At 32.9% G+C, this 27,476-nt stretch overlaps 2 protein-coding genes and 2 long non-coding RNA genes across 5 annotated transcripts; 2 read left to right on the top strand and 2 right to left on the bottom strand.

Moving 5' to 3' along the window:
• Positions 1–1,484: 1,484 nt before the first annotated feature.
• Positions 1,485–3,828, bottom strand: LOC146734488 (uncharacterized). Its single transcript, XR_014931612.1, has 2 exons — positions 3,731–3,828; positions 1,485–2,464 (listed from the first exon to the last, which is right to left on the bottom strand). It is a non-coding gene; the product is annotated as an uncharacterized LOC146734488 (long non-coding RNA).
• A 1,283-nt stretch (positions 3,829–5,111) lies between these two features.
• Positions 5,112–13,251, bottom strand: LOC146734487 (uncharacterized). The gene is made up of 7 exons (XR_014931611.1): positions 13,179–13,251; positions 12,167–12,275; positions 7,821–7,925; positions 5,745–5,855; positions 5,547–5,643; positions 5,320–5,437; positions 5,112–5,222 (listed from the first exon to the last, which is right to left on the bottom strand). It is a non-coding gene; the product is annotated as an uncharacterized LOC146734487 (long non-coding RNA).
• LOC100376393 (uncharacterized) lies at positions 8,949–20,109 on the top strand. 2 transcript variants are annotated; one of them, XM_006825336.3, is made up of 6 exons: positions 8,949–9,038; positions 9,116–9,175; positions 19,100–19,239; positions 19,329–19,470; positions 19,767–19,872; positions 20,005–20,109. In XM_006825336.3, the coding sequence occupies exons 1-6, from the start codon at positions 9,017–9,019 to the stop codon at positions 20,087–20,089; spliced, it is 555 nt and encodes a 184-aa protein (XP_006825399.3). In that variant the 5' UTR covers positions 8,949–9,016; the 3' UTR covers positions 20,090–20,109. The 2 variants fall into 2 exon arrangements, with proteins under 2 accessions (XP_006825399.3, XP_085364079.1); XM_085507953.1 differs by having other exon boundaries at positions 9,116–9,193.
• Positions 15,058–18,077, top strand: LOC144343516 (uncharacterized). The gene is made up of 6 exons (XM_085508201.1): positions 15,058–15,458; positions 15,731–15,939; positions 16,059–16,116; positions 16,657–16,752; positions 16,962–17,091; positions 17,672–18,077. The coding sequence occupies exons 1-6, from the start codon at positions 15,170–15,172 to the stop codon at positions 17,988–17,990; spliced, it is 1,101 nt and encodes a 366-aa protein (XP_085364327.1). The 5' UTR covers positions 15,058–15,169; the 3' UTR covers positions 17,991–18,077.
• Positions 20,110–27,476: the final 7,367 nt, after the last annotated feature.

Below are 27,476 nucleotides of genomic sequence, written 5' to 3'. Positions count from 1 at the left end.
TATCATGTACCACAAACATTTAACACAATCAAACAAAATATATTTCCATATGAATCTTGGCAACTATTTGGTTATTGTTCGGAGGTATTCATCTGTAGTGATTCACAAGGTCACCTTGAACGCCGCATACTTTGTTTACTGACATACAATGTCATCAGCAAAATATGTTACTAAGAAATACATGTCTTATTATTATTTAAAGCAAATCCTCTGTAAGATATTAATTTGAAAGAACCTTATTGACAAATATCAGTATCGAATTCACCACCGTACATTACATATCAAAACATTGTTCTTTAGTAAAAATCACTAGTGTTTTGTCAAAAGTATAGAAAAACTATACAGGTTTGATTTGAGTATATGAGTATAGATGTTCTTCTCGACCAGAACATCGCCAATACCTGTGCTACTCCATATAGTACACTTGCTCAGCGTAGTAACCAAGGGTAGTTACCTTGAGTGAAAGTAAGAGTATTATTATTATTTTCAATAAGCACTGCCTGATGTTTACAATACAGGGTTCTCCACGGTTTGAAAATTAAACAGGGCGCGCCAAAATAAATATGAAATGGGCATGGCATTAGCATTGATTAGTGCAAATGTTTGCATATTGAATTTAGACATGTCGTCCCACGTGAGTCCACCGTCCGATTTCCATGGTTTCACTGAAGCGGTAAATCGATAGCGGAATAAATGAACTTTGGGTGGGAAAGATGGCGTCAACCAGCCCGGGCCATGAATGTTTGGTATGAGGTTTGGTATACACTTAAAAAGTTGGAGTGCACGCATTTGGTTATACACACCATGTGGTTTATAGTACCCACCACATGTCAATATACACGTAGTACATTTTTCAGAGTGAATGAGATTGCCAGTTCCTATTTTTAATGCTTCACATACACCGTTTTAAAATGTAAAGGCCGAAATTGTGTTTACTATCTACCTAGAAGGCTTGAATTTACAGGCGGTGCTGGTGCGTTCTACCGATCTCCCAGCAAAACAACCACTTGACCCTAATTTTCACTGTCGTCGTACAAACTTGAGAATTAACTGCTATTAGTGACTAGTCGAGTAATAATTTCTCTCTGCTAAGATATTACTGGTAGTATATGATCACAGCTATATTGCCTCTTTCAACCGAACGACTTATAACCATGACAATTAAATGATACAAAACAAAATTGTAATATTGCTTATTAATCATATGTTCATTGCATCCAATTGACCATCGTGTTCGCAGATTATTCACCTGATACAGATCGGAGAAAGACTGTGCATCACTGTCTACATTTGATACGTTTAGCATTTGTTTTTATGATTGATATCACTCTACTGATGTCAGCGTAAAAAATAATATGACTAATTATAAATATTTTACAAGTATTGTATACTCTTACATAGGTGTAGCTTGAATTTTCTATAACTATTCATAAATATGCATATATAGAGAATGTCACCAATAATACTATATTGTAGATCCAGGATTGTGCTTTCGTATAACTTTTATTAATTTGTTATATTATTTCATTGTGTTGCACGACTGAGTTGATAAACCATCGAACAGGAAAATGGATACACAAGAGGTTCACATGAAATAAAAACAAAAGCAATGTTTGCTTTTATAACAATTACTGAAAACGTCAGTTCACGAATTGGATTTTCACACAGAAATCAGCACTGTGGCAAAAATTATATCACGAGTTTGTGATAAGTGAACTTGTTTCGAGTAATTGGTACTATTCAATCAATCTCGATAAAAGTATGATTTCGGTATTTCAAATGATAATGTAGCTGCGATGGCGACATGACTTACGAATAAAAATTAAATAATGGAAACTGAAAGGAGATAATTACAATTCAATTCATTCATGAAAACATAATATACAAATACTGAAATACACAATTACAGATATAAAGCAGTTGCTGATAGGCCATAGTATAACAACAACAACCTGATCTGCACGCCGCCGAACGTGCACGAAGAGGGGATTTCCCTGACCACGTGACTCGGAGGTCAATCACCTCCGGCCACATAGTGCTGCAGGCAAATCGAAATGAGGACAGAGGTAAACAAATCTTTACAACATTATTCTGGCCCATATAATTTCAATCAATAAGACTTTGTTAATTAAATGCGTGCTCATCTGGTTCACAAAAGGAAACAGAAAGAAATATAAGGAATGAGGGATAGATTAGTTTAAAACACCACTGACAAATTGACTTTATTTTTAGTAAACACTAATATACAGTTCTTCAACTATAAAACAATTCATCTCATTGGCTAAGTCGGTTCTACCTATCTCAATCAGACTAATGGTGAGGAACCAACACTTATCATGTTTAGGATTAATTTGCACGCGTTCATAGTGTTTTATAATAATGTCTTCACCCGCATTTATTTCTGATTGCACTTGTTCTGGAAGATGTCAAAGACACACCACCGTCTTCAGTCGCTTCAGTTCACCTGTAAAGCAGTTAAATATTATCCAATCAATATATCGATTATACGACAACAATATAATTCTCAACATCTTAGAATTTGTTATAATGTGAGTTAGGTTAAACTTGCATTTGTTGGGAATGTTTATGCATTGCTATGTTTAGTAATTACGTTGGCGATTACCATTTGGTAATTCATCACCAACTTTCAATGCAAAAAGTCTGATGTCTTTCACAGTTTTTCCTGTAGATGGTATTGATGAAACGTTGACTTCGATTTGGTTTTCCGAAATAACTTCTCACAAAATAACTTATAGAAGAACCTTCCAAAATAAAAAAAAACCCTAATATTTAAAAATATAAAGAAATAAAGATGTAGTCACTAAACCATGTACTTTCGCACTCAAGCAAGAGAAAAGACATGTTGGTGAACTAGCCTTGCACTGTGAGTGTTTTATTGTTTACACTCTGTAAAATACCAGTTTTTTTCACAAATAAAAAAAAAAAAAAAAAAAAAAAAACTGCAGACTACACTTCCTTATATTTTTGAGTGGGCCAGCCATGTTTCCACATACAAAAAAGCACATCATATTTCTATTTAATTTATTTTATTTAAAAAATATATTTTAGAAGCATAGCAATACAACGACTAGATTTGGTGTCACAGTTTGCTCCCAATTCATACTGGAATATTGCCAGCAATAATTAATAAAGCTTGTTCAGAAAACCATTTATTCCCGACATCATATTCAATGGCTAGTTCTCAGGATCTACAACAGTAAATAAATAAACTGAAATCATTTGGATGCGTGGTTTTTAGACGACACTGCCATATCGCACAGATATTCAACACCACCATATCGAATTTGGATTTGGACCATACCATTTCAAGCTGCAAAGTGTCTAAACAATGACTCAACAAACAATAAACACATCTTCCCCCCACCACACAAATTTTAGCCACAATTTTAGCCACAACCAAGAAAGCAACAAATATCAGACTGCATTTTGAAAACAACGAGATACCACATTACAACCAGTCATTACAAACATGAAATCCTCCACCCTCCCAGTACACCCTACAGCATTAATGTTTCCTATACTCATTTGCATCTATGTACAACAAGCTTAGCCAATAGATGCACCTGACTCATCAAATTGTTGACCAACCACTCATTCTAAATATTGTTGAGTGAGGGCGCTATTTATTAATGAGAGGAATCAGATCTAATATTACCAGCAGTGAGTATCTAGTTATGCATTAATTAGAGAAGGTATACAATTCACTCACCTGTAAACATACTATGGGATGACTTTTAACTTGTTCCTATAGATTTTGTAGCCTAGGCGCAGTGAATAGTTGTGCGATATATGATTTCTTAAGTAGTTATTGAGATTTAGTTCTGAAATTAAAATTAAATATTAAAATTAATTCATTACAATTCTAATATTACAAGCAGTGAATAGTTGTGCGATATATGATTTCTTAAGTAGTGATTGAGATTTAGTTCGGAAATTAAAATCAAATATTAAAATTAATTCATTACAATATTACAAGCAGTGAGTATCTAGTTATGCTTTAATTAGAGAAGGTATACAATTCACCCACCTGTAAACATACTATGGGATGACTTTTAACTTGTTCCTATAGATTTTGTAGCCTAGGCGCAGTGAATAGTTGTGCAATATATGTCTCAGGTAGTGAATTTGCTTTAGTTCTGAAATTAAAATAAAATATTCAAATGAATTCATTGCATAATATTACAAGCAGTGAATATCTAGTTATGATTTGATTAATGAAGCTATACAATTCACTCACCTGTAAACATACTATTGCATGACTTATAACATGTAGCCAGGGGGGGGGGGTCAGTCTAGCCACAGTTGAAATCTTTGAAAATATGATTTCTCAGACAGTGATTGAGCTTTAGTTCTGAAATTTAATTAAATTATTAAAATTATTTCATTAATATTACAAGCAGTGAGTATCTAGCTATGCTTTAATTAATGAAGGTACACAATTCACTCACCTATAAACATACCATGGCATGACTTATAACTTGTAGCCATAGAGGGGGTCAGTCTAGCCACAGATAGAATTTTTGAAAATATGATTTCTCAGGTAGTGATTGAGCTTTAGTTTTGAAATGTAATTAAATTATTAAAATGATTTCATAATATTACAAGCAGTGTGTATCTAGTTATGCTTTAATTAATGAAGGTTCACAATTCACTCACCTATAAACATACTATGGCATGACTTATAAATTGTAGCCATATGGGGGGTCACTCTAGCCACAGTTGCAATCTTTTAAAATATGATTTCTCATGTAGTGTTCAGCTCTAATTCTGAAATTAAATTAAATTATTAAAATTAATTCATTAATATTACAAGCAGTGAGTATCTAGTTATGCTTTAATTAATGAAGGTATACAATTCACTCACCTGTAAACATACTATGACATGACTTATAATTCGTAGTCAAAGGGGGGGGTCAGTCTAGCCACAGTTGAAATCTTTTAAAATATGATTTCTCAGGTAGTGATTGAGCTCTAATTCTGAAATTAAATTTAATTATTAAAAATAATTTATTACATAATTCATTACATAATATTACAAACAGTGAATATCTAGTTATGCTTTAATTAATGAATGTACACAATTCACTCACCTATAAACATACTATGGCATGACTTATAACTTGTAGCCATAGAGGGGTCAGTCTAGCCACAGATGAAATCTTTTAAAATATGATTTCTCAGGTAGTGATTGAGCTTTATTTCTGAAATTTTATTAAATTATTAATATTATTTCATTAATATTACAAGCAGTGATTATCTAGTTATGCTTTAATTAATGAAGGTACACAATTCACTCACCTATAAACATACTATGGCATGACTTATAACTTGTAGCCATATGGGGGGGGGGGGTCACTCTAGCCACAGTTGAAATCTTTTAAAATATGATTTCTCAGGTAGTGATTCAGCTCCAATTCTGAAATTAAATTAAATTATTAAAATTAATTCATTAATATTACAAGCAGTGAGTATCTAGTTATGCTTTAATTAATGAAGTTATACAATTCATTCATCTGAAAACATACTATGGGATGACTTTTTACTTGTTCCTATATATTTTGTAGCCTAGGCGCAGTGAATACATGTACGATATATGTCTCAGGTAGTGATTGAGCTTGAGTTCTGAAATTAAAATAAAATATTAAAATTAATTCATTACATAGTAATACAAGCAGTGAATATCTAGTTATGCTTTAATTAATGAAGGTATACAATCCACTCACCTGAAAACATTCTATGGCATGACTGTTAACATGTTGCTATAGATTGTGTAGCCTAGGCGCAGTGAATAGTTGTGCGATATATGATTTCTTAGGTAGTGTCGAGCTTTAGTTCTGAAATTACAATAAAATATTAAAATTAATTCATTACATCTGTTCTATTTTTATAGAAGAACCTTCCCAAATAAAAGAAATTCTATTATTTAGAAAAAAATTAGAGGTTTGAGTTGAAATGTCACACCAGCTAATAGGATGGTGAGTTGTATGCCTGTTGTTCAAGGCTTTATTGGCAGTACTGAGGTAGAGGTCATGCGTGATAGTGGGTGTAATTCGGTTGTAGTACGTAGGGAGTTGGTAGAGGATAGTCAATTGAGTGGGGAGAGACATACCTGTTTGATTATAGATGGTACATGTCAGAAAGCCCCAGTAGCTAGACTATATATAGATACATCCTACTATGTTGGTAAGGTCGAGGCACTGTGTATGAGGAACCCAGTGTATGATGTTATTGTTGGTAATATTAGTGAAGCTAGGAACTCAAGGATCTTGATATTGGTTGGAAGCAAGCTTTAGCTCGTGAGGTAGGGCATGGTGTGGTTAGTTTGTACAAAGTTAGTGAGTACACGTGAGGAGTTGATCACAGGTCGTAACAATCGGGCAAGGTTTGTGATGAACAAGGGGCTGATGTATAGAGAGTTTCAGTCACCCCATGTTCATAGAGGACTTGTGTGTTCCCAATTAGTTGTACCATTGTGTTACCATGATCAAATACTATCATTTGCTTATGAGTCAGTTATGGCAGGTCACCTGGGTGCTAAGAAGACTACAGGTAGAATGGCAACTCAGTTTTATTGGCCTGGTATGCAGGATTACAGGTCATGTGATATATGTCAGAAGACCACTCCTAGGGGTCGTGTTAGCAAAGTACCATTAGGTGATATGCCCTTGATTGAAGGTCCATTCCAAATGATAGCTATGGATCTGATTGGTCCGATCAGTCCAGTGACTGAGAGTGGTCATATGTACATTTCAACTGTTGTAGACTATGCTTCACAATACAGTGAGGCTGTGGCATTAATGGAAATTTCTTCTGAAGTGGTTACTGATGCATTAGTCAGTATATATAGTAGGGTTGGTGTACCCAAAGAAGTTTTAACTGATGTAGGGACACAATTTGTATCTGACATTATGAAGGAAGTGAGTTGAGTGTTGTCTATTAAACAATTAGTAACTACTCCATATCACCTGGCATGTAATGGTTTGGTTGAGCGGTTTAATGCTACTTTGAAAAGTATGTTGAAACATATGTGTCAAGAACGGCCCAAGGATTGGGATAGGTATCCCAGTACTGTTTGCCTATGGAGAAGCTCCTCAGGAGAGTTTAGGGTTTTCACCCTTTGATCTTATTTATGGTAGAACAGTGAGGGGCCCAAAGGTGATATTAAGAGAGTTGTTGACAAAGGAGGCCACTACACCAGAGGTTAAAACTTCATACCAGTATGTCCTGAATTTGCGAAATCGGCTTGAAGAGACATGTAAATTTATTAGAAGTTGATGCTGATTATTTGACTGAAAATGTGCCATGTTCAGTCCTAATAAGGGGGCAATGTCAGTATCCTTTATTTTATGTTTTTTTTTCCATATTACCTCAAACCCTGCAAATAGAAGTGTGCATGGAATCATGGTGAGTAATTGTGTGCATTGCCTTGTGATAACTGTTATAAAGGTAATTGACTGATCATACTTGTTTTCAACTTCGGAAGGACGGTTGAATCTGCCAGGTGTGCTTGTAATTTACATAACAAAGGTTGTTTACAACTTTGAAAGGAGAATTGGTATCATGTGTGCTGCTATTTGAATAACAGAGGATGTTAATGATCTACCGAGTTGCCTGCATGACACAGCTGCTAGACTAAATGCAGTTGAATTTCCGTAATATATGATTTCTCGGGCAGTGAAACACATATAGTGTTGAAAATAAATTAAAATATTAAAATTAATGTATTACTAATACATAATATATTACAAGCCGTGAACATCAAGTGATGCTTTAATTAATGAAGGATACAATTCACTTACCTGAAAACATATTGGGATAGGACGTATAAGTTGTACCCACAGCGCTTGTAGTCTAGCTGCAGTTGAATGTCTGTGATAAATGATTTCTCAGGCGGTGAATTAAGTCTAGTGTTAAAATAAAATATTAAAATAACTTCATTATATCTGTTCTATTTTTATAGAAAAACCTTCCCAAATAAAGGAAATTCTAATATTTAAAAACATGAGAGGTAGTCACTAAACTATGTACTTCCACACTCAAGCAATAGAATAGACACGTTGGTGAACTAGTCTTGCACTGTGAGTGTTTTATTGTTTGCAGTCTGTAAAAAAAAAATCACAAATAAAAAAAAACACAAAAAAACAAAGAACTTCAGACCTCACATCTTTATATTTTTGAGTGGGCCAGCCAAGATTACACATACAAAAATACACACAATATTTCTATTTCATTTATTTTATATTTTCACTGAATTCTTTAAAATAAATTCATCATATACAAATTAATTTTTTGGACACCATTTCATATAAATATTTTACAATCCATATCCTTATATTTGAATTATTTTTAGAAGCATAACAATACAACGACTAGATTTGGTTTCACAGTTTGCTCCCAATTTATATTGGAATATTGCCAATAATAATTAATAAAGCTTGTTCAAAATACTATTTATTCCCGACATCATATTCAGTTGCTAGTTCTCGGGATCTACAACAGTAATAAATAAACAGAAATCATTTTGATGCCACATTGGCGGAACATGTACATCGAGTTCACCACTCAACAGTACATCATGCACTCTATACGAAATAGCAAAGGCCTTCGTATATTTTGCTGCTTGAAATGACTTTTGATTTACAGAGGCTAACGTTGTGTTATTGCTGAATAATTTTATTATGTGTGCAGTGATATAAACTAATGATGACATGCTTACCGCATGAGATAATTTCCAACTCATATATCATCACAGTTAGAAAGAACCATATAGTTGCATCCTGCATAATTACATGTGGCAGTTGTTTATGCAGTGACCCCGAGTACGCGCTTTATCACAACAGACCAACAGTAAATAAGGAACTAAATAGTAGCGTATCTAAGTGACACATATACCGTCTGACATACTTATTCTACGAAATCATATATCCTTTACTGGAATCAGCAATATATTTACAAAAAGAACCCAGCATTAGTCAAGCTGCCATTTTGGTAGGAGATGTACATTATGTTATATGCATGTAAGTAAAAAATATAAAGCACTATTTTGACACACTGAATTTTCATTGTGTGTTATTAATATTATACTCTATTTCAGACATTGTTTGGGTCACGGTGGTTAACATAGCATCATGTAAAGAGTGCACAAATAATGCAGGTAATGTAAATAATGCAGGTACCTATAAACTTATTTTCTTACACTGCGCGAAAAGGCTATAATTCACATAAATACAGCCATGCATGCCCACATGAAACGTTAATACAGACAAATACAAAACAATACACATGAATACAGGAAGTACAAATACATTTCCTGTATTTATGCTTGTATTTAGCTGTATATGCACTATTGTGTATTTTCCACAAATACAGGTAAATGTAGATAATTAGAGTGCATGAATTCACTGTGTATAAACGTCTGTATTTCTCATGTATTTATGTATTAGTATGTATTTGCATAATACATGTAAATACATTTTCATTTGATAAATCCTATACAGATTGCTGTCGTAGAGGGCCTCTCCCTTAATTTTCAGGTATCCAACCTTAAACATTGGGTTTTGATTATGTTAAAACCGTTCTTCACTGTCTGATTAATTTAAATCTCATGAAGGTTAAACAAATGTGAAATATGATTTCTATACCATAAATTTATGTCTATGCCTTTTTAAAATAAAAAACCCATATATTCATGTATTGTACCTAACAAATACTGTAAAAGTGCAGCCCGATTGTAACTTATGTCAGCGATATTCATTTGTCACCATGACTGAAACACGACACACATGCGCGCGATATGGTTGAAAGTTGTAAATTACCCAGCATCCTCTGTTATAGGAAATATGATGAATACTACAGTAATTGTCAGACATTTATTAACAATTGATATCTGTACTGTTTCAATATAAATATTTGTGACATATTTTCACCAGACATCAACATAAATTGCAATAAAAACAGAAATACAAGAATCATTATTTAAATAGTCCTCCATTTTGAATTTAAATGAAACCGTACACAGAACGTTGATTCCTGGCATATAATAACAGTTGGAGCGAAAATGCCTGGATAATGAAACTAAAATTTCTGGTAAATGGCCAAACCTTAAATCTCTGTTTAGGAAATGTCCTTTATACATTTCCTATTTTTGTGTCATTGCAGTTGTGCCTTTAGCATGACATTCTATACTATGCTATCTGTAAAATTTATATCAATTTTCTGCTGTTGTATCCATAAAATTTATGCCTTTGCTGAACATATTGTACTATTATTTAAGTTTGAGCCACACAACCTGCTGTGTGATCTACTTGCTTCATGTCACTGAAATGTGCATCTTTGCGGGAATAAATTGACATCTGTGACTATCAAAACTATTCTATTTTTCTGTAAATTCATTCCGAACAACAAACAATGCAATTTAAATATTTCTCAATAGTTTGAATAGATTCAATAGTTTATTTTCTGTGATTTAATTCTTCATTAAATATTAAATTAAAATCACAATGAAATAACAGTGTTCATGTAGTTAAAATGGAATAAAAACCCATAAAGGCCTTATTTTAATAAGATTTGGTTGCATTATACACACATGCACACCAGAAAACACTAAGGGAGAATATAATAAATTGCCATTCAATACAGAACCAATGTTTTTATTTATTTATTTATTAACAAACAAAATGAAATCTTCAGCAAATTGCACACAATAATATCTTTTCATTAATTTTTTTCTGTTCAGGTGTGGAACAGACAGATTTAAAAAATAAAACAATATAAATTATATATACAGTTATTGATAAAAATATAAAGTTGGATATATATGTCCATCCTTAATATTAATACTTGTTGGTAACATTTGTCAACTCATTTTTGAGATCAATATCTAAACAAACATTTACATCTCACTGGTACACCGGAGCAGAAGGAACAATCACAATAACAGTTTCACCGACTGATCTACAGTATGGAAACTTGATTTTGTCTGTTACAGAGATGCAATAACCCATAATTCGTTGTATTGGAATAAAAGAAGCATCTTCTGCAACCATAGGATGCTTCTTATACCATGATACATGTGCAAAGACATGTGATTTCCTTTGTCGCTTGTTGTCTAAACCACAAAGCATAACCTCACTTCTAACAATTCTAGTTATTACTCCAGATCGAACCTCTGCACTTTACAGTATTTGATATTCATGAGATAATTAATATTCATTTTTCCATTTTACTAGCTACAATTTAACTACTTTAATTATTTTAACTTTAAACATTTTAAATATGTCAATGTAAAACTTATCTGCTTTGATAAAAGTGAAAAAATATATACACTTTATTTTCTTAATCACGTCTAAAATACGTATTTTGAGACATTGACCTCTGACCTGGCAGCCATTTTTTTTTTCAAAGTATGTCGTCTGTTTGTTATGGCCAAAGTGGAAAGAAGAATTTAATATTTCTTTTTCAATGGAATGATGGTAAATCACATTAATAGTGAGAAATAAGTATTCCTTGTATCGCTGACTGAATATAGCTTATGAATTTAATTTTATGAACGAGTCATGAAGCCAAAAACATTGATGAAGTGCAGATTAAACGAACGACAGCTTGACGCATCGCTGCCGGTGAAGTGAGCAAGTTATTGTTCAACTCGACAAATCCTACACACAACTAAACTTAAAATGGTAATACTTCCTTCTGTTTATTTATCGTTGACTTCCCTTCCATTATCTTGATGTACGACTTATTCCGATCTGGTTCATTTGTTAAAACTAACAGAATGTCAATCGGAGGTTCAAACAAAAACACATTAGACCAATGTCACATATGTGTACATTGATTTTGAACAGCGGTGTCTTCTTGCATTAAAGTTTTGTTGTGTGTTAATTGTTTGCATTGTGAATGATGGTCCAGTTATCGACATCCTGTGTGTATCATAAACAAATAGAATAGTGCCGGTCACCAACTTTTTGTCCTGGTCGGAAATTCTGAGTGCTGACCAGCGTGGGCAGATGCCTGCAACTCATTATTTCAAACACAGTAAAATAGAGAAAGAAATTTCCAGTAGATATGTATTCCTTTACAGTATCTTGCAGCTAACACTGCAAATCCTCTTGTTTATATATACATCTACTAACAAAATAAAACTTACTCTATCATTTGACATACAAGTTACATCTTCTCCACTATTTAGTCCATGATCTTGTTCCAAGTCACTTTCATTTGTATCACTGCACAGTTCACCATAATACTGCTGACAGCTAGGCAAGAAAGAGATTTCAATTTAATAGTTTGAAAGAAACTAAACATGTACACAATTTTTGCAAAGAGTTAACATAATACAAACAAAAACTGACTGCTTTGGAACGACATGCAAATGTTAATTGTCACAGTTTGGATTAACCCTTTGATTTCCAGACATCGATAAAAAAATACAATAAGTAAACTAAAAAGTCACAATGTGCAAAAATACACTGATGATTGTAAACAACTAAAAAAATAAATATTCTGCATTCTGAAAATGATTATTTGGCGGAGCATTCTGTACAGATGGGCCAACATGAAGTACAAGATCATTCTGATCATCATATTTTTATATGTATCCAGGGTTCATTGGTTGAAAATGAAGAAAATTATGAATATTATGGTTATCCAGACTTTTTTTAATTATGCATTTATCAGAGATATGTACATACTTAATTACACCCACTCCAAATCTATCTACTAGTATATAATTTATGCAGAACAAACTGCAAAGTCAAATTTAAAAGCAGCAAAATAAAAGTAAAAATAAATAGACTATAACTAACAACCTTGCAAGAAATATTGTGTAAAACCACTACATGTATTAATGTATTGTTCTATATCTATTCCAGTGTGACACTCCTCATTATGTGCATCACTTCCTGTTGTGCAAGACAAGAAACTCTGACACTCAACTTTAATGTGCATAGAAACAAACAATTTAGGGCTGATTTGCATATATTTTTTTTCTTAGAATTTTCCACATTATTTATTCAATTTGGCATACAGCAGTGTATACACATTTTTGTTTGGACTATGTGCACTTCTATTGCAAACAATGCTTCTTCAGCACACCGTCAATAAAGTAACTAATACATCATTAGGGTACATCTGCTTAAAAGTGCAGGATATTTGCTTACCTTTCTGATTCATGTGCTGTTTGATTATATTCATCTTGAGAAACACAAGTGTTTATTTCATTCGGCGTATCTGATATTAAATCTGCAATTGAAAGTAAACACATGTTGGAATAATTTTTATATGCTGCGTCATACATGTAATTAACATTTATGATATTTGGTTTACCAAAATATCTCTCAATTAGAAATTCAAACTGCAATCAGTACTTTAAAGAAAAGAAAATCTCCCGGTGAAGATAGCATAACAAATGAAATGATTAAAACTGGTAGAAATGTCATGATAAAGCATCTACAAAAACTGCACTTTCCCAGTGCCTGGAATATGGGAATTATCACGCCAATCTTTAAAAAAGAGGAGTGAGCTGACCCAGACAATTTTTCGAAGAATTACTCTTCTAAATAGTCTTAGTAAACTCTTCACCTCTGTACTGAAAGAGAGACTTACTAAACATATCAATAAAAATAACATTATAATGAAAGAACAGATTGGCTTCATGCCAAAATTCAGAACAACTGATCATATATTTGTACTTAAACAGTTACTGAGTAAATATTACAATCCAAAGATTTTCATAATAATATGGAGAATCTACACACCAAATTCTGTAAATATGTGTTACAAGTTAACTCTAAAGCTAATAATTTAATAATTTAACATGTCTGTTAGAACTTGGTAGGTATCCCCTACTTCTAACTAGCATAAAACACTTGATAAATTAGTGGCTAAAAATAAAAAAATAAAAATACTCTAGTCCATGAAGCATAACGACTTGGAATGGAGCTTGACAAAAACAATACACATAACTGGGTAACTGGTGTGAAAAGCATATTAAAATATGTAAATGAAAACAATGTGTGGGAGAACCAACGTCTGCATAATGCTGCCTCTGTAACGAAAAAGGACAATCTAAAAAAATATTCAAAATTAACTGTCAAGAAAAAATGCAAGATGACAATAAAAAACAAAAAAAAATTGCGCACATACAGAATGTTAAAAAACGACTGCTCATATGAGGAGTGTCTTTCAGTAATAAAAGACACTAAACATAGATCAGCACTAACAAAACTAAGAATTAGTGCTCATGTTCTACAAATAGAAATGGGTCGCTACAATAAAATAGATGCATGCAAAAGGAAATGTGTGTGATATAGACGAAATTGAAGATGAAAAACATTTTCTGCTTAACTGCGAATTTTATGAAAATGAAAAAAAAAAAAAACTAAACGCTGAGTCGAAAAATTTCACTCCCAAACACAACAGATTAAGAAAAAATGATAGCTATGGTGAGCAACAATGAAAATAAATCAATTATAAAACTAGCTAAATACATATATGAATGTTTCAAAAAGGTGAACATAACATGAAAAAGCCTTCATTCTCATCCAAATAAACAACAATATTAATATCAAGGCATATCTGCAAGGTTTTTTCTGTTATTATCATAATTTTTATGTTATTATTTTATTTTATTGTTTTTTTTTTATTTCATCCACACTTTATTGTAATTTAATTCAAGATTCTATAAAGGATACGATATCAATAAAGTTTATTATTATTATTATTGTTCTTACCAGTCACCATGTATTGATATGACACAGATCTTCCCTTGTGGAGGACATTCCAGGAAATGGAAAAGCTGTTTCAGATCAGACCACCTAGGCCATCGCGTTTTACTACAGTGTAATTTTTTTTTTTCACAAATGTTTAATTGAATCTTCTTTCTCTAAATATATATATTCATATACATGTTAACACCTATAATAAACAGTTATTTTCAATTTTGAAGATATTCTCTTGCTACTTCAAACAATAAATTCATTTCAGCAATCTATTGTACAGTTAGCTAGGGGGTTCTTTATTGGGCGCCACCAATAGTTGACCTGTCATTCATTATGCCACTGGTGACCGTGCTGTAAACATCGACGTCGCGTGAACTATTTAAACTATTTACATTTGGTAACCATGTCTCACCAGTCGACGCCGTCTTGGGATGTCTGCTACAGAAGCATCCAACGATATTTTTGGTGATTACTCAGCACCATACAGTAGCCATTCTCCAATCAGTAATTCACATTTTAACGCACATAGTGGCAGTAACGCTAGTTCCAGTGGTGGGGAGAATAGTTTCTCATTTTATCCGCCTGGTTTCGTTAACACCAGTGACAGAAATCACCATCAGACTCAGAGATTTTCTACACCAGCGAGAGCACCACTGCACCAGCTGAACACTGAGACCAATACAAATGTTTCACAACAACATACCATTGACGTATCATTAGGTATTGTTATTCTTTTTTTAACAGACATGATAATACAATGTACTAGTTTAGTTGCATTAATACAGGTTCGATTTTGTATGCAAATGTTGATAAACTATTTGAGTCGAGTGGTCCATTTCCTGTCCACTGTTTATCCTAGACAGGCCGAGTTTATGTAAATGAGGTTATTATGTTGACTTCGATGAGAGAGACTGACTACTGAAACAATTAACTTTGGAGGGAGTGGGCTATAGCACCATAACACTTGAATGAGATTTCTTATTGTTTTTCAGAATGCCAACACATGTTGGAGAATTTTAATGCACTGGAAGATATTTGCAAGAATACTGCAATGCAGCAGACTGATTTTAAAGATTTGGTTCTCCAAAAAATGAACGAGTTAAAGGAAGCTGTTGAAAGAAATTCTCAACAACAAGAACAGCAGCAACAACATCAGACTGATTATGTTAGAAAAGTCAGGGAAACACCACCTGAACTTTCAGTAAGTTTTCTGCATTTCATTTAAACTTCATAATTTTAGATACTGATATTAAAATTTGCTATCCAGTCTAGTCTAGATGTAAGGTGGCTTATTTTTTGTTTAATGTGCTTTTATTGTAGCGAACATTAAGACACCTTGTTGCAGCTGATGAAAGTTTGGCATTCAATGCAAAGGAAGTAGTAAGTAGATTTTTAATATTCAATTGATGTGTTTGGTTTTAGGTTTATCCACACATGGATGTATAATTTCTATTATACCGCCATGATTTACATGAATAATTCATGTTGGATTTTGACATTTCCAAAGAAATATTATGCACCACACAATGTCAGTCATGTTATCCACTATTGTCTCACATTGTTATTGTAGAAGGTTCTCCTGGTAGAAGTTTACAAATCAACAATTAAATGTACCATAGTTTATTTGGAGATTACCAACTGATATATTTACATAACAAAGACGACAAAGTCAAATTTAAAAGCATCAAAATAAAAGTAAAAATAAATAGACTATAGTATAACTAACAACCTTGCAAGAAATATTGTGTAAAACCATTATTAATGTATTGTCCCATATCTATTCCAGTGTGACACTCCTCATTATGTGCATCACTTCCTGTTGTGCAAGACAAAAGAAACTCAACTGACACTCAACTTTAATGTGCATAGAAACAAACAATTTGGGGCTGATATGTAATTATTATTTCAATGATTTTCAGATGGAATATGCTACATAATAGAGAAATTCAAGAAAAATTGGTTGAACAATTAAAGTTAAAATTTGAGAGCAAATATACCAAGGCAGATTATGCATGTAAGTATTATTTTTCTTCATCATAGTCTATTTAACCCCATGTATAGTTGTTGCATTAATCTGACACAAACTATAGGCAATGTTACTTTTGTGTTCGTAGATTTACAGTTTGAGATGCCCATTGTGGAATAAATTTATAGTCTAATCCATGTAAGAAATTACCAGTTTATGGCAAGGAGCACTTTAATTATTTATTCTATCATTCACAGTCGCAGTAAGGAGAAATTATGAAAGTCAAAGAATTAAGGAACGTGAAAATGGTAACATTCAAATAAAAAACAAAAATTCAAAGAGGAGAAAGTCTAACTCATCACGCTGTCATATAAGTATATTTCATATGTAGAATATAGTAATAGTTATCTATCATTTTATCGCTAACACATTATTTAAACCTCAAATGTCAGGCTAATATTTGTTTATTGTTTATTAAATTTTGCTGTTTCACATTAAAGTCAAAATAAGCAAAAAAAAAAAAAAAACATTTTCAGGTTTTTATGATTTTTTAAATGACCACAAAATTAAAGAGATTCAAATAATGGTTATACAGTAATCAAAATCGGGGTTATACTGTCCAACAACAAAAAAGTATTTTACTGGAGCGTGGTATAGGTTGAAAGGACGATTATCGTTTTCTGGCTATACAAATTCTACTCAGATCTTTAACTTACCACCTTTGTTTATAATTTGTGAAGAAGAAAAAGCATTACAAAATTAAATTAAAAAGCTTTTTTCTACCTTAAGTGCACATAAACTGAATATTGCATTATTGTAAACAAAGCAAATATTCTGTGCAAAACTTCCTATTGTGGAAGACATCAAAAAAACTAATGTGTAAACATTCTTTTATCATTTTTAGTAGCAGTTATCCCGTTCTATACTGACTTACTTCAGCACAGACATTTACGCTGAAAACACTTTAATATAACATTTGCAATTATGCTATTTTACAGACAATGAAACGCCGTAGTCGTGTGCTTAGTAGTGATGAAGAAAGAGAAGTGTGGAGAAATGTAACTCCGGAACTCATGTCAGATGAGGAAGAAGGTGACGATGACACCACAATTGTACTGAGCGCACCAGCATGTAGAAGTCAAAGACTCAACAGTCTAATTTGCCAGCTTGATGAAAGATTGAAAGACAAAGGAGTTTTTAAACGTTTCATAAAAAAACGATTGAGGGGAGAATTGTCAGAGAGGGCCAAACCAGTCACAAAATATTCTGAAGATTTAGTTGTTTGAAATAATGTTTCAACTTGTTTTTGTGCATTTGTAATTTATATTGTTATTTTTTTAATTAAAGTAAACATTATATTTTCATTGTAATAATTGTATTTATATAATGCTGCATTTGGTCAATATTAGTAGAAATGGGTCATGATACATACACCCTGTCCATCATCATTGCAACATGTCTAAATGGCTATTAGTTTACTCCCGTCGTCATCCTTTATATATATGCACCTACCACACGCCCCCATAAATGGAAATGTTCATACTGCAAATACTTATTATTATCAGTTAAATTTAATCCACTTTGAAATTATAATGTAATGGGAGAAATTAAATAAGCTCACAAAAAATGAAATGTAAAAGCTGTTTTACACCATATTTATATAAAATGCATAAAAAAATACTGGTTTAACCTGTATTAAGAGAAAAAAGTATAGTTTGATTACTGATTTCTCTTGTAATATATTGTAATGAATACTAGTAAATACATGGGATACCATAGTTGTATTCAGGGAAAATACCAGGTAAATACACAGCTACCCAGTAATATATTTATAATGAATACTGGAAAATACAAAATTATCCAGTAATTTATTTGTAACAAATACTGGTAAATACAGGATTATGCTTTACTTTATTTGTAACAAACACTGGTAAATACAGAATTATCCAGTACTTTATTTGTAACAAATACTGGTAAATACAGGATTATGCTTTACTTTATTTGTAACAAATACTGGTAAATACAGGATTATCCAGTACTGTATTTGTAACGAATACTCGTAAATACAACAGATGTATTTAGCTTGTATTACAGTGCATATACATGTGAATACATGATGTATTTCTTTGTAAATGTTATGAATACACAGCTGTATTTATATGTATATCCCTGAATTTAATGCAAATACGTGCAAAAATACAGGCTGATAAATGTAGTATTATAGCTGTTTCACGCAGTGTTATTTCACATAACTAGATATTAGAGACTAACATGTCATGTTCATATTAAGGAGTTTAATTTGTCATTCGTTATTATGCAATCCTGGTTGTTTAACATTTCATTTATTGTATTCAATAAACAACTCCAATAATTCTATATATTATTTTGTCCTTAGATTTGCATCCGCCAAGTGTTTTGAATAATGGGGCAACACCAAGTGTTGGGGCTGATGTTGAATTATTGTGCCAAACCACCGATATCAATAAAAACTACAAATATGGTTGGTATTTTGAAGGTAATGAAGTATTGTCTGATGTGAGTATTATTTGTTATTAAAAACAAACATTACTTGGAATGTATCTTACATGGATTTACTCATTAATTTAAAAATTTAAATTCTGTAGGGTCCGCATCTGAGAATTCTTAATATAACTGTGGACAATGTCGGTAAATATCAATGTGAGGTAAAGGGCGAGTGTGGAATGTCATCATTATCTGACATGATGTACTTAAATATTGATGGCGTCATACGTCAACTCACAACGGGTTTGTAATCATGTATAATATTTGTTTATATGCACAAGTAGTAGACACATTTTGTTTAAACGATTAAACATATATACTTATTATTGTGTGCCAGTCTAGACCTGGTGGGCATATATACATAGTAGAAGTAGATACTATGTAATATCTCACTAGTGAAGTTAAGTTGTGGTACTTTTGCAAACTTATTGTCCAGACAATAAATGTGTTGTAGTATTGATCTATAGAAACAATGCTTTAAATAACAATCTCTTCTGTCACACAATCAGTGATTGAAAGTTTCAATTTCCTCCTGACAGAGGCTCCAAGTCAGACAGATAGATGGATAGTGATCGTATGTAATAATGTTATACTGGTTATCATGTGTGTAATAGTTGGAATAATATGTTGTGTTGGCTACTACAGGTGATTGACTTTTTTTTATTTTAGAAAGAGTTTTCAAAATTTTAAATAGCCGTAATATTTTAAGTGTTTGACCTGACATAATTATTATTCTACTTTATAAAAAAATATTGATTTGTTTTTGTTTCTTTGCAGAAATAAAAAGAACAAGAACGCCAGAACATATAAATACAGAAAAACTCAAAATAACACTGAGAGGGGAACTCTGGAAATGAAATAAATTTATTGTGTTTATGCTAATTTTATGTTGTTATTCCAGTATATATGCACCGTTTGTCAGTCGTATGAATGAGTCTATGGCATGGTCCGCTACAACATAGATTGTAAATATAAATATTTGAACAATTCACATGTAAATAATACATACAACTCTTACTTGTTTTCTTAGTTAAATCCTCGTGGCCAATAGATAAATGCTTCTCAGTTGACTAGACTGATACATTCATCTGACTTGAAAAGCTCCTAATACATAAGTATATTATGTTGTTGTCACGTGATATTATGCTACTATAGGTCAGAAGATTGTTATAAATCAATTAACGAGAAATGATTATATTGTAACGGAAACCTGTGCTTTATTGCATTATTAAACTACGATATTTGTTAACCTAGGTAGACCTTTCGGGTCGCCAGGTAGTGGTGGAATATTCCACTCCATATGTGTATAAGGTGTACGCCTATTACAGATATTAGCCTATCGGATTGAGTGTATAATATCACATGACCATTTTTGATTAGCATGTACACTGTAATTCTGGTCGAGCAGCATGGCGTTGATGTGATGATTCATGGAGAATATACCTACTCTGTTTTCATCTAAAATCCGTGTGTGAATCGTTTTATTTAGTGGTGAAGTGGTTTAACCGAGACTGTATCAGGATCCCCCTGAGAAGAAACTGCGTGCTGTGTGTCCGCTAAATCACCGTACGACACAGTAGAAAGTGTCTTCGTTTATCGCACCTAAATTACTGGGCCAGGTAACGTTCTTTTTGTAGTGGATCCCCAAATAAATTCCATTACAATATGTTTATAATAAACAATGTTTGTCAGGAAAGCGTCTGTTGTTATAAACATTTGTTATTATTTGTTTTTTAACACACATCTGATACATTTTCAATAGTTAGTAATACTGTACCAAACATTACTAAGTTAAACTCTTGTTTATATATTGACACTCCACTATCTAGTTTTGTGTCATGTCAATGTCATCGATCAATTTTATTATTGTTGTAACAATTTAGGCGTATGGTGACCTGACGATATAATATCAGATATTGTGATTACCATGTGCAATTTTCACGCTTAGACCACATACTAATATTTAGTGAGAAATTTTCGAATATGTCAATAATACATATATAGAAACGCAGTGTTTAGTCGTGTGGTTGGTGAGTAGACAATATTGCGGACTATGTAGTTACAGTGACACCCACGCTAATCAAATACATTGGCACTTAAGGGGCAGTCACACTATGACGTTCTGGCTAGCGTTCTCTGGCGTTTGAGGAAACGTTGGCAGTCGCCCAAAGTCGCTGGGACAGCGCCAGAAGAGCGCCGTGAGAACGCTAGTGAACGTCGGTAATCGTTGCTGATCGTCGGGAATCTGCTGAGAACACTGATCCAAAAAAAAAAGTTTTGAACATGCACAAAAGTTCTCATTTGAGACCAGTGTTCTTCAACGTTTATTTTTAAACGCTGTTAAACGTTAAATAACGTTCTTCGATCGTTTTGCTAACGTTCGACGCGTTCGACAATCGTTAGTCAGTCGTTGCTCTAGCGTTACTTAGTTGTTATCAATCGCTCGCTTTGCAGTGAACAATTCACTAACGACCTGTCAACGACCGGTGAACGTACCCCTAGCGCACTAAAGCGTGCGACTAACGTCAAATTAACAACCTAAACTATTCGTTCGTTATTCACACGTTAGATACCCGCTCAACACGCTCATTTAACGTTTAAAAGTCGTTCGTCGTGCGCCAGTTACACGTTAGAACACGTAAATGATTTTCAGGGGTATCTTACTTGGTCGCTCATGACACGCTCCTCGTGCGTTAGGAACACGCTAGTCATACGTTAAAGCACTCGTTAATCAAACGCTGGATGTGTCTACCTCGTTCCAGAACGCTCGGAAATTGGACGATTGGAACGTTCAGAGAACGCTGATCAAAACGTTATGGTGTGACCAATGGAAATGACTAGCGTACAAAACGTTACTCTCAACAATACCGTCTTCACTTTACCGATGGCTGTGTCACATGTAAATCTTATTCGCATTGTCTTTAAAATATATGAACATCGAAATTATCTAAATGACGTATTATCTTGTTCATAAAAGTGTAATCACTATATTGGTCAGACATATAAATCATTTCTATACATATAATTTAATTGTTTTAGTTGGTAGTATTTTGGACGTGCTATTTTTCGTCGAGTGGGATAATCAATAGATTTTTTAATAAAAAATGTAGTACCATCACTGTGTTTTTATATAGGCACTTGTATAATTTGGCATGTATTATTGAAATGCTGCAAAAGCACGTGGGCCATAGTATTAACTTACACAGTATTTACATTTGTTGTCATGATTCCCACACAAAAGCATTCCCCCTCAATTGTATGTTATGCCAGTTTTCTTATACCTACATTTGTATTGATTTAAAATAATCAAAATATATCTTTGTTTACATATTTCATCAAACTTAATTGTAATAGAATGATTTTAATAGACTTGGCCCAATCATACGAATGTAATAAATTACAATACTCAGTGACGATATTGCACCAAAACGTAATTCGCAGGTGAAAATAAGAACAAGGAAGGCAAACTTCAAGCTAACATCTGTGAAATAAACTAATAATTAGTTGCATGACCTTGCAGTTCCGAGTCTGTCTTAATCAGCAAACATGTAAAATTGTAAATGATAAAAAAAACATTTAATGAAATATGAGGGCGTGTACCAATCAAGCTTTTATTTCCGATTCTTTCTCCAACTAGGTTATCATGTTATTCTGCATTATCACATCTCACTGCTGAGGCGCGTTCTACGCTGTGAGTATGTGGTACGTTCGTTAGAAAATTATTGCAGTAATTTCCACAGCACTCTGACATTTTTGTCTGGCGAGTGGTGAAATAACTTGCATTTGAGAATTTCTCAATTCAATTCAATAATATTATACTCGATATATTGAGTGATTCACACTGCTTGAAACACTAAAAAGTGTTACCGTTACTAAAAAGAGTATCCGTGGCTGAAAGTAGCAGTTACTGTATATTTTTCCAGCAAACAATGTATGTATGCTATTGAGTAATGTCCCTTTTTATAATACATAAAATACAATATTGCATACTTCTAAAATAAGTATTGTTATTTTGTGGGGGAGTGGGTGTAAGATATATATGGTAGTGTAATTCCATATGCTGGATATCTGTTCGATGTGATAAAATAAATAAGACATAGTCATTCAAGCAATATCAAGTTGTGTTGCCTGTCCTCGGGCTGTTAGTCATGAAAAAAAATATAAATGATAATCACATATATATTATGGTCATGACCACCATCCCTGATATTATCATCGTGATATTATCATCAAAACATGTGTTATTATTTAACTATCACAATACCGTGTATGTTGTGTTTACAGTTCTTAGGAATTTGACTACATCTATTCCTTCTTTATGGGTGGTATGGTGAGCACAGTCTCAATAGTTTAAACATTTAATAACAGTAAGATATACAGTTATCTATGAACACTATTGTTCCTATATTGTGACCTCTATGCTCACATCTTCAAAGGTTTTATAATTTATATCACAAGTGTGTCATATAATACTGGTGATGAAAACAGTCGTGATACCAATTTAGCGCGTGTTAAACAAATGTTATCGGACATTTCATAAAAAAGTTTGCATAAAACTATGGATGAATAGTCATTGAAGACATTTTAAAAAAAAACTTGCAATGAAAGACACAGTGCTATTTGCTATCATGTACCACAAACATTTAACACAATCAAACAAACTATATTTCCATATGAATCTTGGCAACTATTTGGTTATTGTTCGGAGGTATTCATCTGTAGTGATTCACAAGGTCACCTTGAACGCCGCATACTTTGTTTACTGACATACAATGTCATCAGCAAAATATGTTACTGCGAAATACATGTCTTATCATTATTTAAAGCGAATCCTCTGTAAGATATTAATTTTTTTAATGTTTCTATTCAATTATATAATTGATCTGTATTTCCTTTGAAAGAACCTGATTGACAAATATCAGTATCGAATTCACCACCGTACATTAAATATCAAAACATAGTTCTTTAGTAAAAATTACTAGTGTTTTGTCAAAAGTATAGACAAACTATACAGGTTTGATTTGAGTATATGAGTATAGATGTTCTTCTCGACCAGACACCGTCAATACCTGGGCTACGCCATATAGTACACATGCTCAGCGTAGTAACCAAGGGTGGTTACCTTGAGTGAAAGTAAGAGTATTATTATTATTTCCTATAAGCACTGCCTGGTGTTTACAATACAGAGTTCTCCACGGTTTGAAAATTAAACAGGGCGCGCCAAAATAAAGATGAAATGGGCATGGCATTAGCATTGATTAGTGCAAATTTTTGCATTTTGAATTTAGACATGTCGTCTTACGTGAGCCCACCGTCCGATTTCAATGGTTTCACTGAAGCGGTAAATCGACAGCAGAATAAGTGAACTTTGGCTGGGAAAGATGGCGTCAACCAGCCCGGGCCATGCATGTTTGGTATGAGGTTTGGTATACACTTAAAAAGTTGGAGTGCACGCATTTGGTCATACACACCCTGTGGTTTATAATACCCACCACATGTCAATATACACGTAGTACATTTTTCAGAGTGAATGAGATTGCCAGTTCCTATTTTTAATGGTTCACATACATCGTTTAAAAATGTAAAGGCCGAAATTGTGTTTACTATTTACCTAGAAGGCTTGAATTTACAGGCGGTGCTGGTGCGTTCTACCGATCTCCCAGCAAAACAACCACTTGACCCTTATTTTAACTGTCGTCGTGCACACTTGAGAATTAACTGCCATTAGTGACTAGTCGAGTGGTAATTTCTCTCTGCTAAGATATTACTGGTAGTATATGATCACAGCTATATTGCCTCTTTCAGCCGAACGACGTATAACCATGACAATTAAATGATACAAAACAAAATGTTAATATTGCTTGTTAATCATATGTTCGTTGCATTCAATTGACCATCGTGTTCGCAGATTATTCACCTGATACAGATCGGAGAAAGACTGTGCATCACTGTCTGCATTTGATACGTTTAGCATTTGTTTTTAAGCTTGATATCACTCTGCTGATGTCAGCGTAAAAAATAATATGACTAATTATAAATATTTTACAAATATTGTAAACCCTTACATAGGTGTAGCTTGAATTTAAAGCTGTTCCTGATTTTCTATAACTTTTCATAACTATGCATAAATAGGGAATGTCAGCAATAATACTATATTGTAGATCCAGGATTGTGCTTACGTATAACTTTTATTAATTTGTTATATTATTTCATTGTGTTGCACGACTGAGTTGATAAACCATCGAACAGGAAAATGGATACACAAAAGGTTCACATGGAATAAAAACAAAAGCAATGTTTGCAGGAGTTGTAACAATTACTGATAATGTCAGTTCACGAATTGGATTTTCACACATAAATCTGTACTGTGGCAAAATTATATCAACTGTGGCTAGACTGACCCCCCCTAGGGTTAAAAGTTATATGTCATGCCATAGTATGTTTACAGGTGAGTGAATTGTATACCTTCTCTAATTAAAGCATAACTAGATACTCACTGCTTGTAATATTGTAATGAATTAATTTTAATATTTTATTTTAATTTCAGAACTAAGCAAATTCAATACCTGAGACGTATATCGTAGATGTATTCACTGCGCCTAGGCTACAAAATCTATAGGAACAAGTTAAAAGTCATGCCATAGTATGTTTACAGGTGAGTGAATTGTATACCTTCTTTAATTATAGCATAACTAGATACTCGCTGCTTGTAATATTAGATCTGTTTAATTCGTTTAAAAGATTCCTCTCATTAGTAAATAGCGCCCTCACTCAACAATATTTAGAATGAGTGGTTGGTCAAACGTTTGATGAAGCAGGTGCATCTAATGGCTAAGCTTGTTGTACATAGATGCAAATGAGTATAGGAACCATTAATGCTGTAGGGTGTACTGGGAGGGTGGAGGATTTCATGTTTGTAATGACTGGTTGTAATGTGGTTTCCCGTCGTTTTCATGATGCAGCCTGATATTTGTTGCTTTCTTGGTTGTTCAATTGTGGCTAAAATTTGTGTGGTGGGTGGAAGATGTGTTTATTGTTTGTTGAGTCATTGTTTAGACACCCTGCAGCTTGGAATGGTATGGTCCAAATCCAAATTCGATATGATGGTGTTGAATATCTGTGCGATATGGCAGTGTCGTCTAAAAACTACGCATCAAAATGATTTCTGTTTAATTATTTACTGTTGTAGATCCTGAGAACTAGCCATTGAATATGATGTTGTGTAGGAATGGTTTTCTGAACAAGCTTTATTAATTATTGCTGGCAATATTCCAGTATGAATTGGGAGCAAACTGTGACACCAAATCTAGTCGATTTATTGTTATGCTTCTAAAAGTTTTTTTTTTTTAAATAAAATAAATTAAATAGAAATATTATGTGTATTTTTGTATGTGGAAACATGGCTTGCCCACTAAAAAATATAAAGAAGTGTGGTCTGCAGCTTTTTTTTTAATTTTTTTTTTATTTGTGAAAAAAAATGGTATTTTACAGAGTGTAAACAATAAAACACTCACAGTGCAAGGCTAGTTCACTAACATGTCTATTCTCTTGCTTGAGGGTGAAAGTACATGGTTTAGTGACTACCTTTTATATTTTTAAATTTTAGAATTTTTTTATTTTGGGAGGTTCTTCTATAAAAATAGAACAGATGTAATGAATTAATTTTAATATTGTATTTTAATTTCAGAACTATAGCAAAATTGAATACCTGAGAAATACTATTTTAAAAGATTTCAACTGTGGCTAGACTGACCCCCCCCTAGGGCTAAAAGTTATATGTCATGCCATAGTATGTTTACAGGTGAGTGTATTGTATACCTTCTCTAATTAAAGCATAACTAGATAGTCACTGCTTGTAATTGTAATGAATTAATTTTAATATTTTATTTTAATTTCAGAACTAAAGCAAATTCAATACCTGAGACGTATATCGTAGATGTATTCACTGCGCCTAGGCTACCAAATTTATAGGAACAAGTTAAAAGTCATGCCATAGTATGTTTACAGGTGAGTGAATTGTATACCTTCTTTAATTATAGCATAACTAGATACTCGTTGCTTGTAATATTAGATCTGTTTAATTCGTTTAAAAGATTCCTCTCATTAGTAAATAGCGCCCTCACTCAACAATATTTAGAATGAGTGGTTGGTCAAACGTTTGATGAATCAGGTGCATCTAATGGCTAAGCTTGTTGTACATAGATGCAAATGACTATAGGAACCATTAATGCTGTAGGGTGTACTGGGAG

The sequence above is a fragment of the Saccoglossus kowalevskii genome, chromosome 14, assembly GCF_978046115.1.
Source record: "Saccoglossus kowalevskii chromosome 14, keSacKowa6.1, whole genome shotgun sequence".
NCBI lineage: Eukaryota > Metazoa > Hemichordata > Enteropneusta > Harrimaniidae > Saccoglossus > Saccoglossus kowalevskii.
Note: the sequence above shows the minus strand (reverse complement) of the source record. Positions and strands in the feature narration are given on the sequence as shown.

What these genes read in the sequence shown, in the direction of transcription:
- LOC100376393 (XM_085507953.1), top strand. Translation starts at nt 9,017, where the DNA reads ATGTACATTATGTTATATGCAT. An exon ending in AGGTAATGTAAATAATGCAG is followed by an intron (nt 9,194 to 19,099) that starts GTACCTATAAAC and finishes TTTTGTCCTTAG; the next exon opens with ATTTGCATCCGCCAAGTGTT. An exon ending in TGTTGTGTTGGCTACTACAG is followed by an intron (nt 19,873 to 20,004) that starts GTGATTGACTTT and finishes GTTTCTTTGCAG; the next exon opens with AAATAAAAAGAACAAGAACG.
- LOC144343516 (XM_085508201.1), top strand. Translation starts at nt 15,170, where the DNA reads ATGTCTGCTACAGAAGCATCCAACGATATTTTTGGTGATTACTCAGCA. An exon ending in GGCATTCAATGCAAAGGAAG is followed by an intron (nt 16,117 to 16,656) that starts TAGTAAGTAGAT and finishes CAATGATTTTCA; the next exon opens with GATGGAATATGCTACATAAT. An exon ending in TACCAAGGCAGATTATGCAT is followed by an intron (nt 16,753 to 16,961) that starts GTAAGTATTATT and finishes TATCATTCACAG; the next exon opens with TCGCAGTAAGGAGAAATTAT.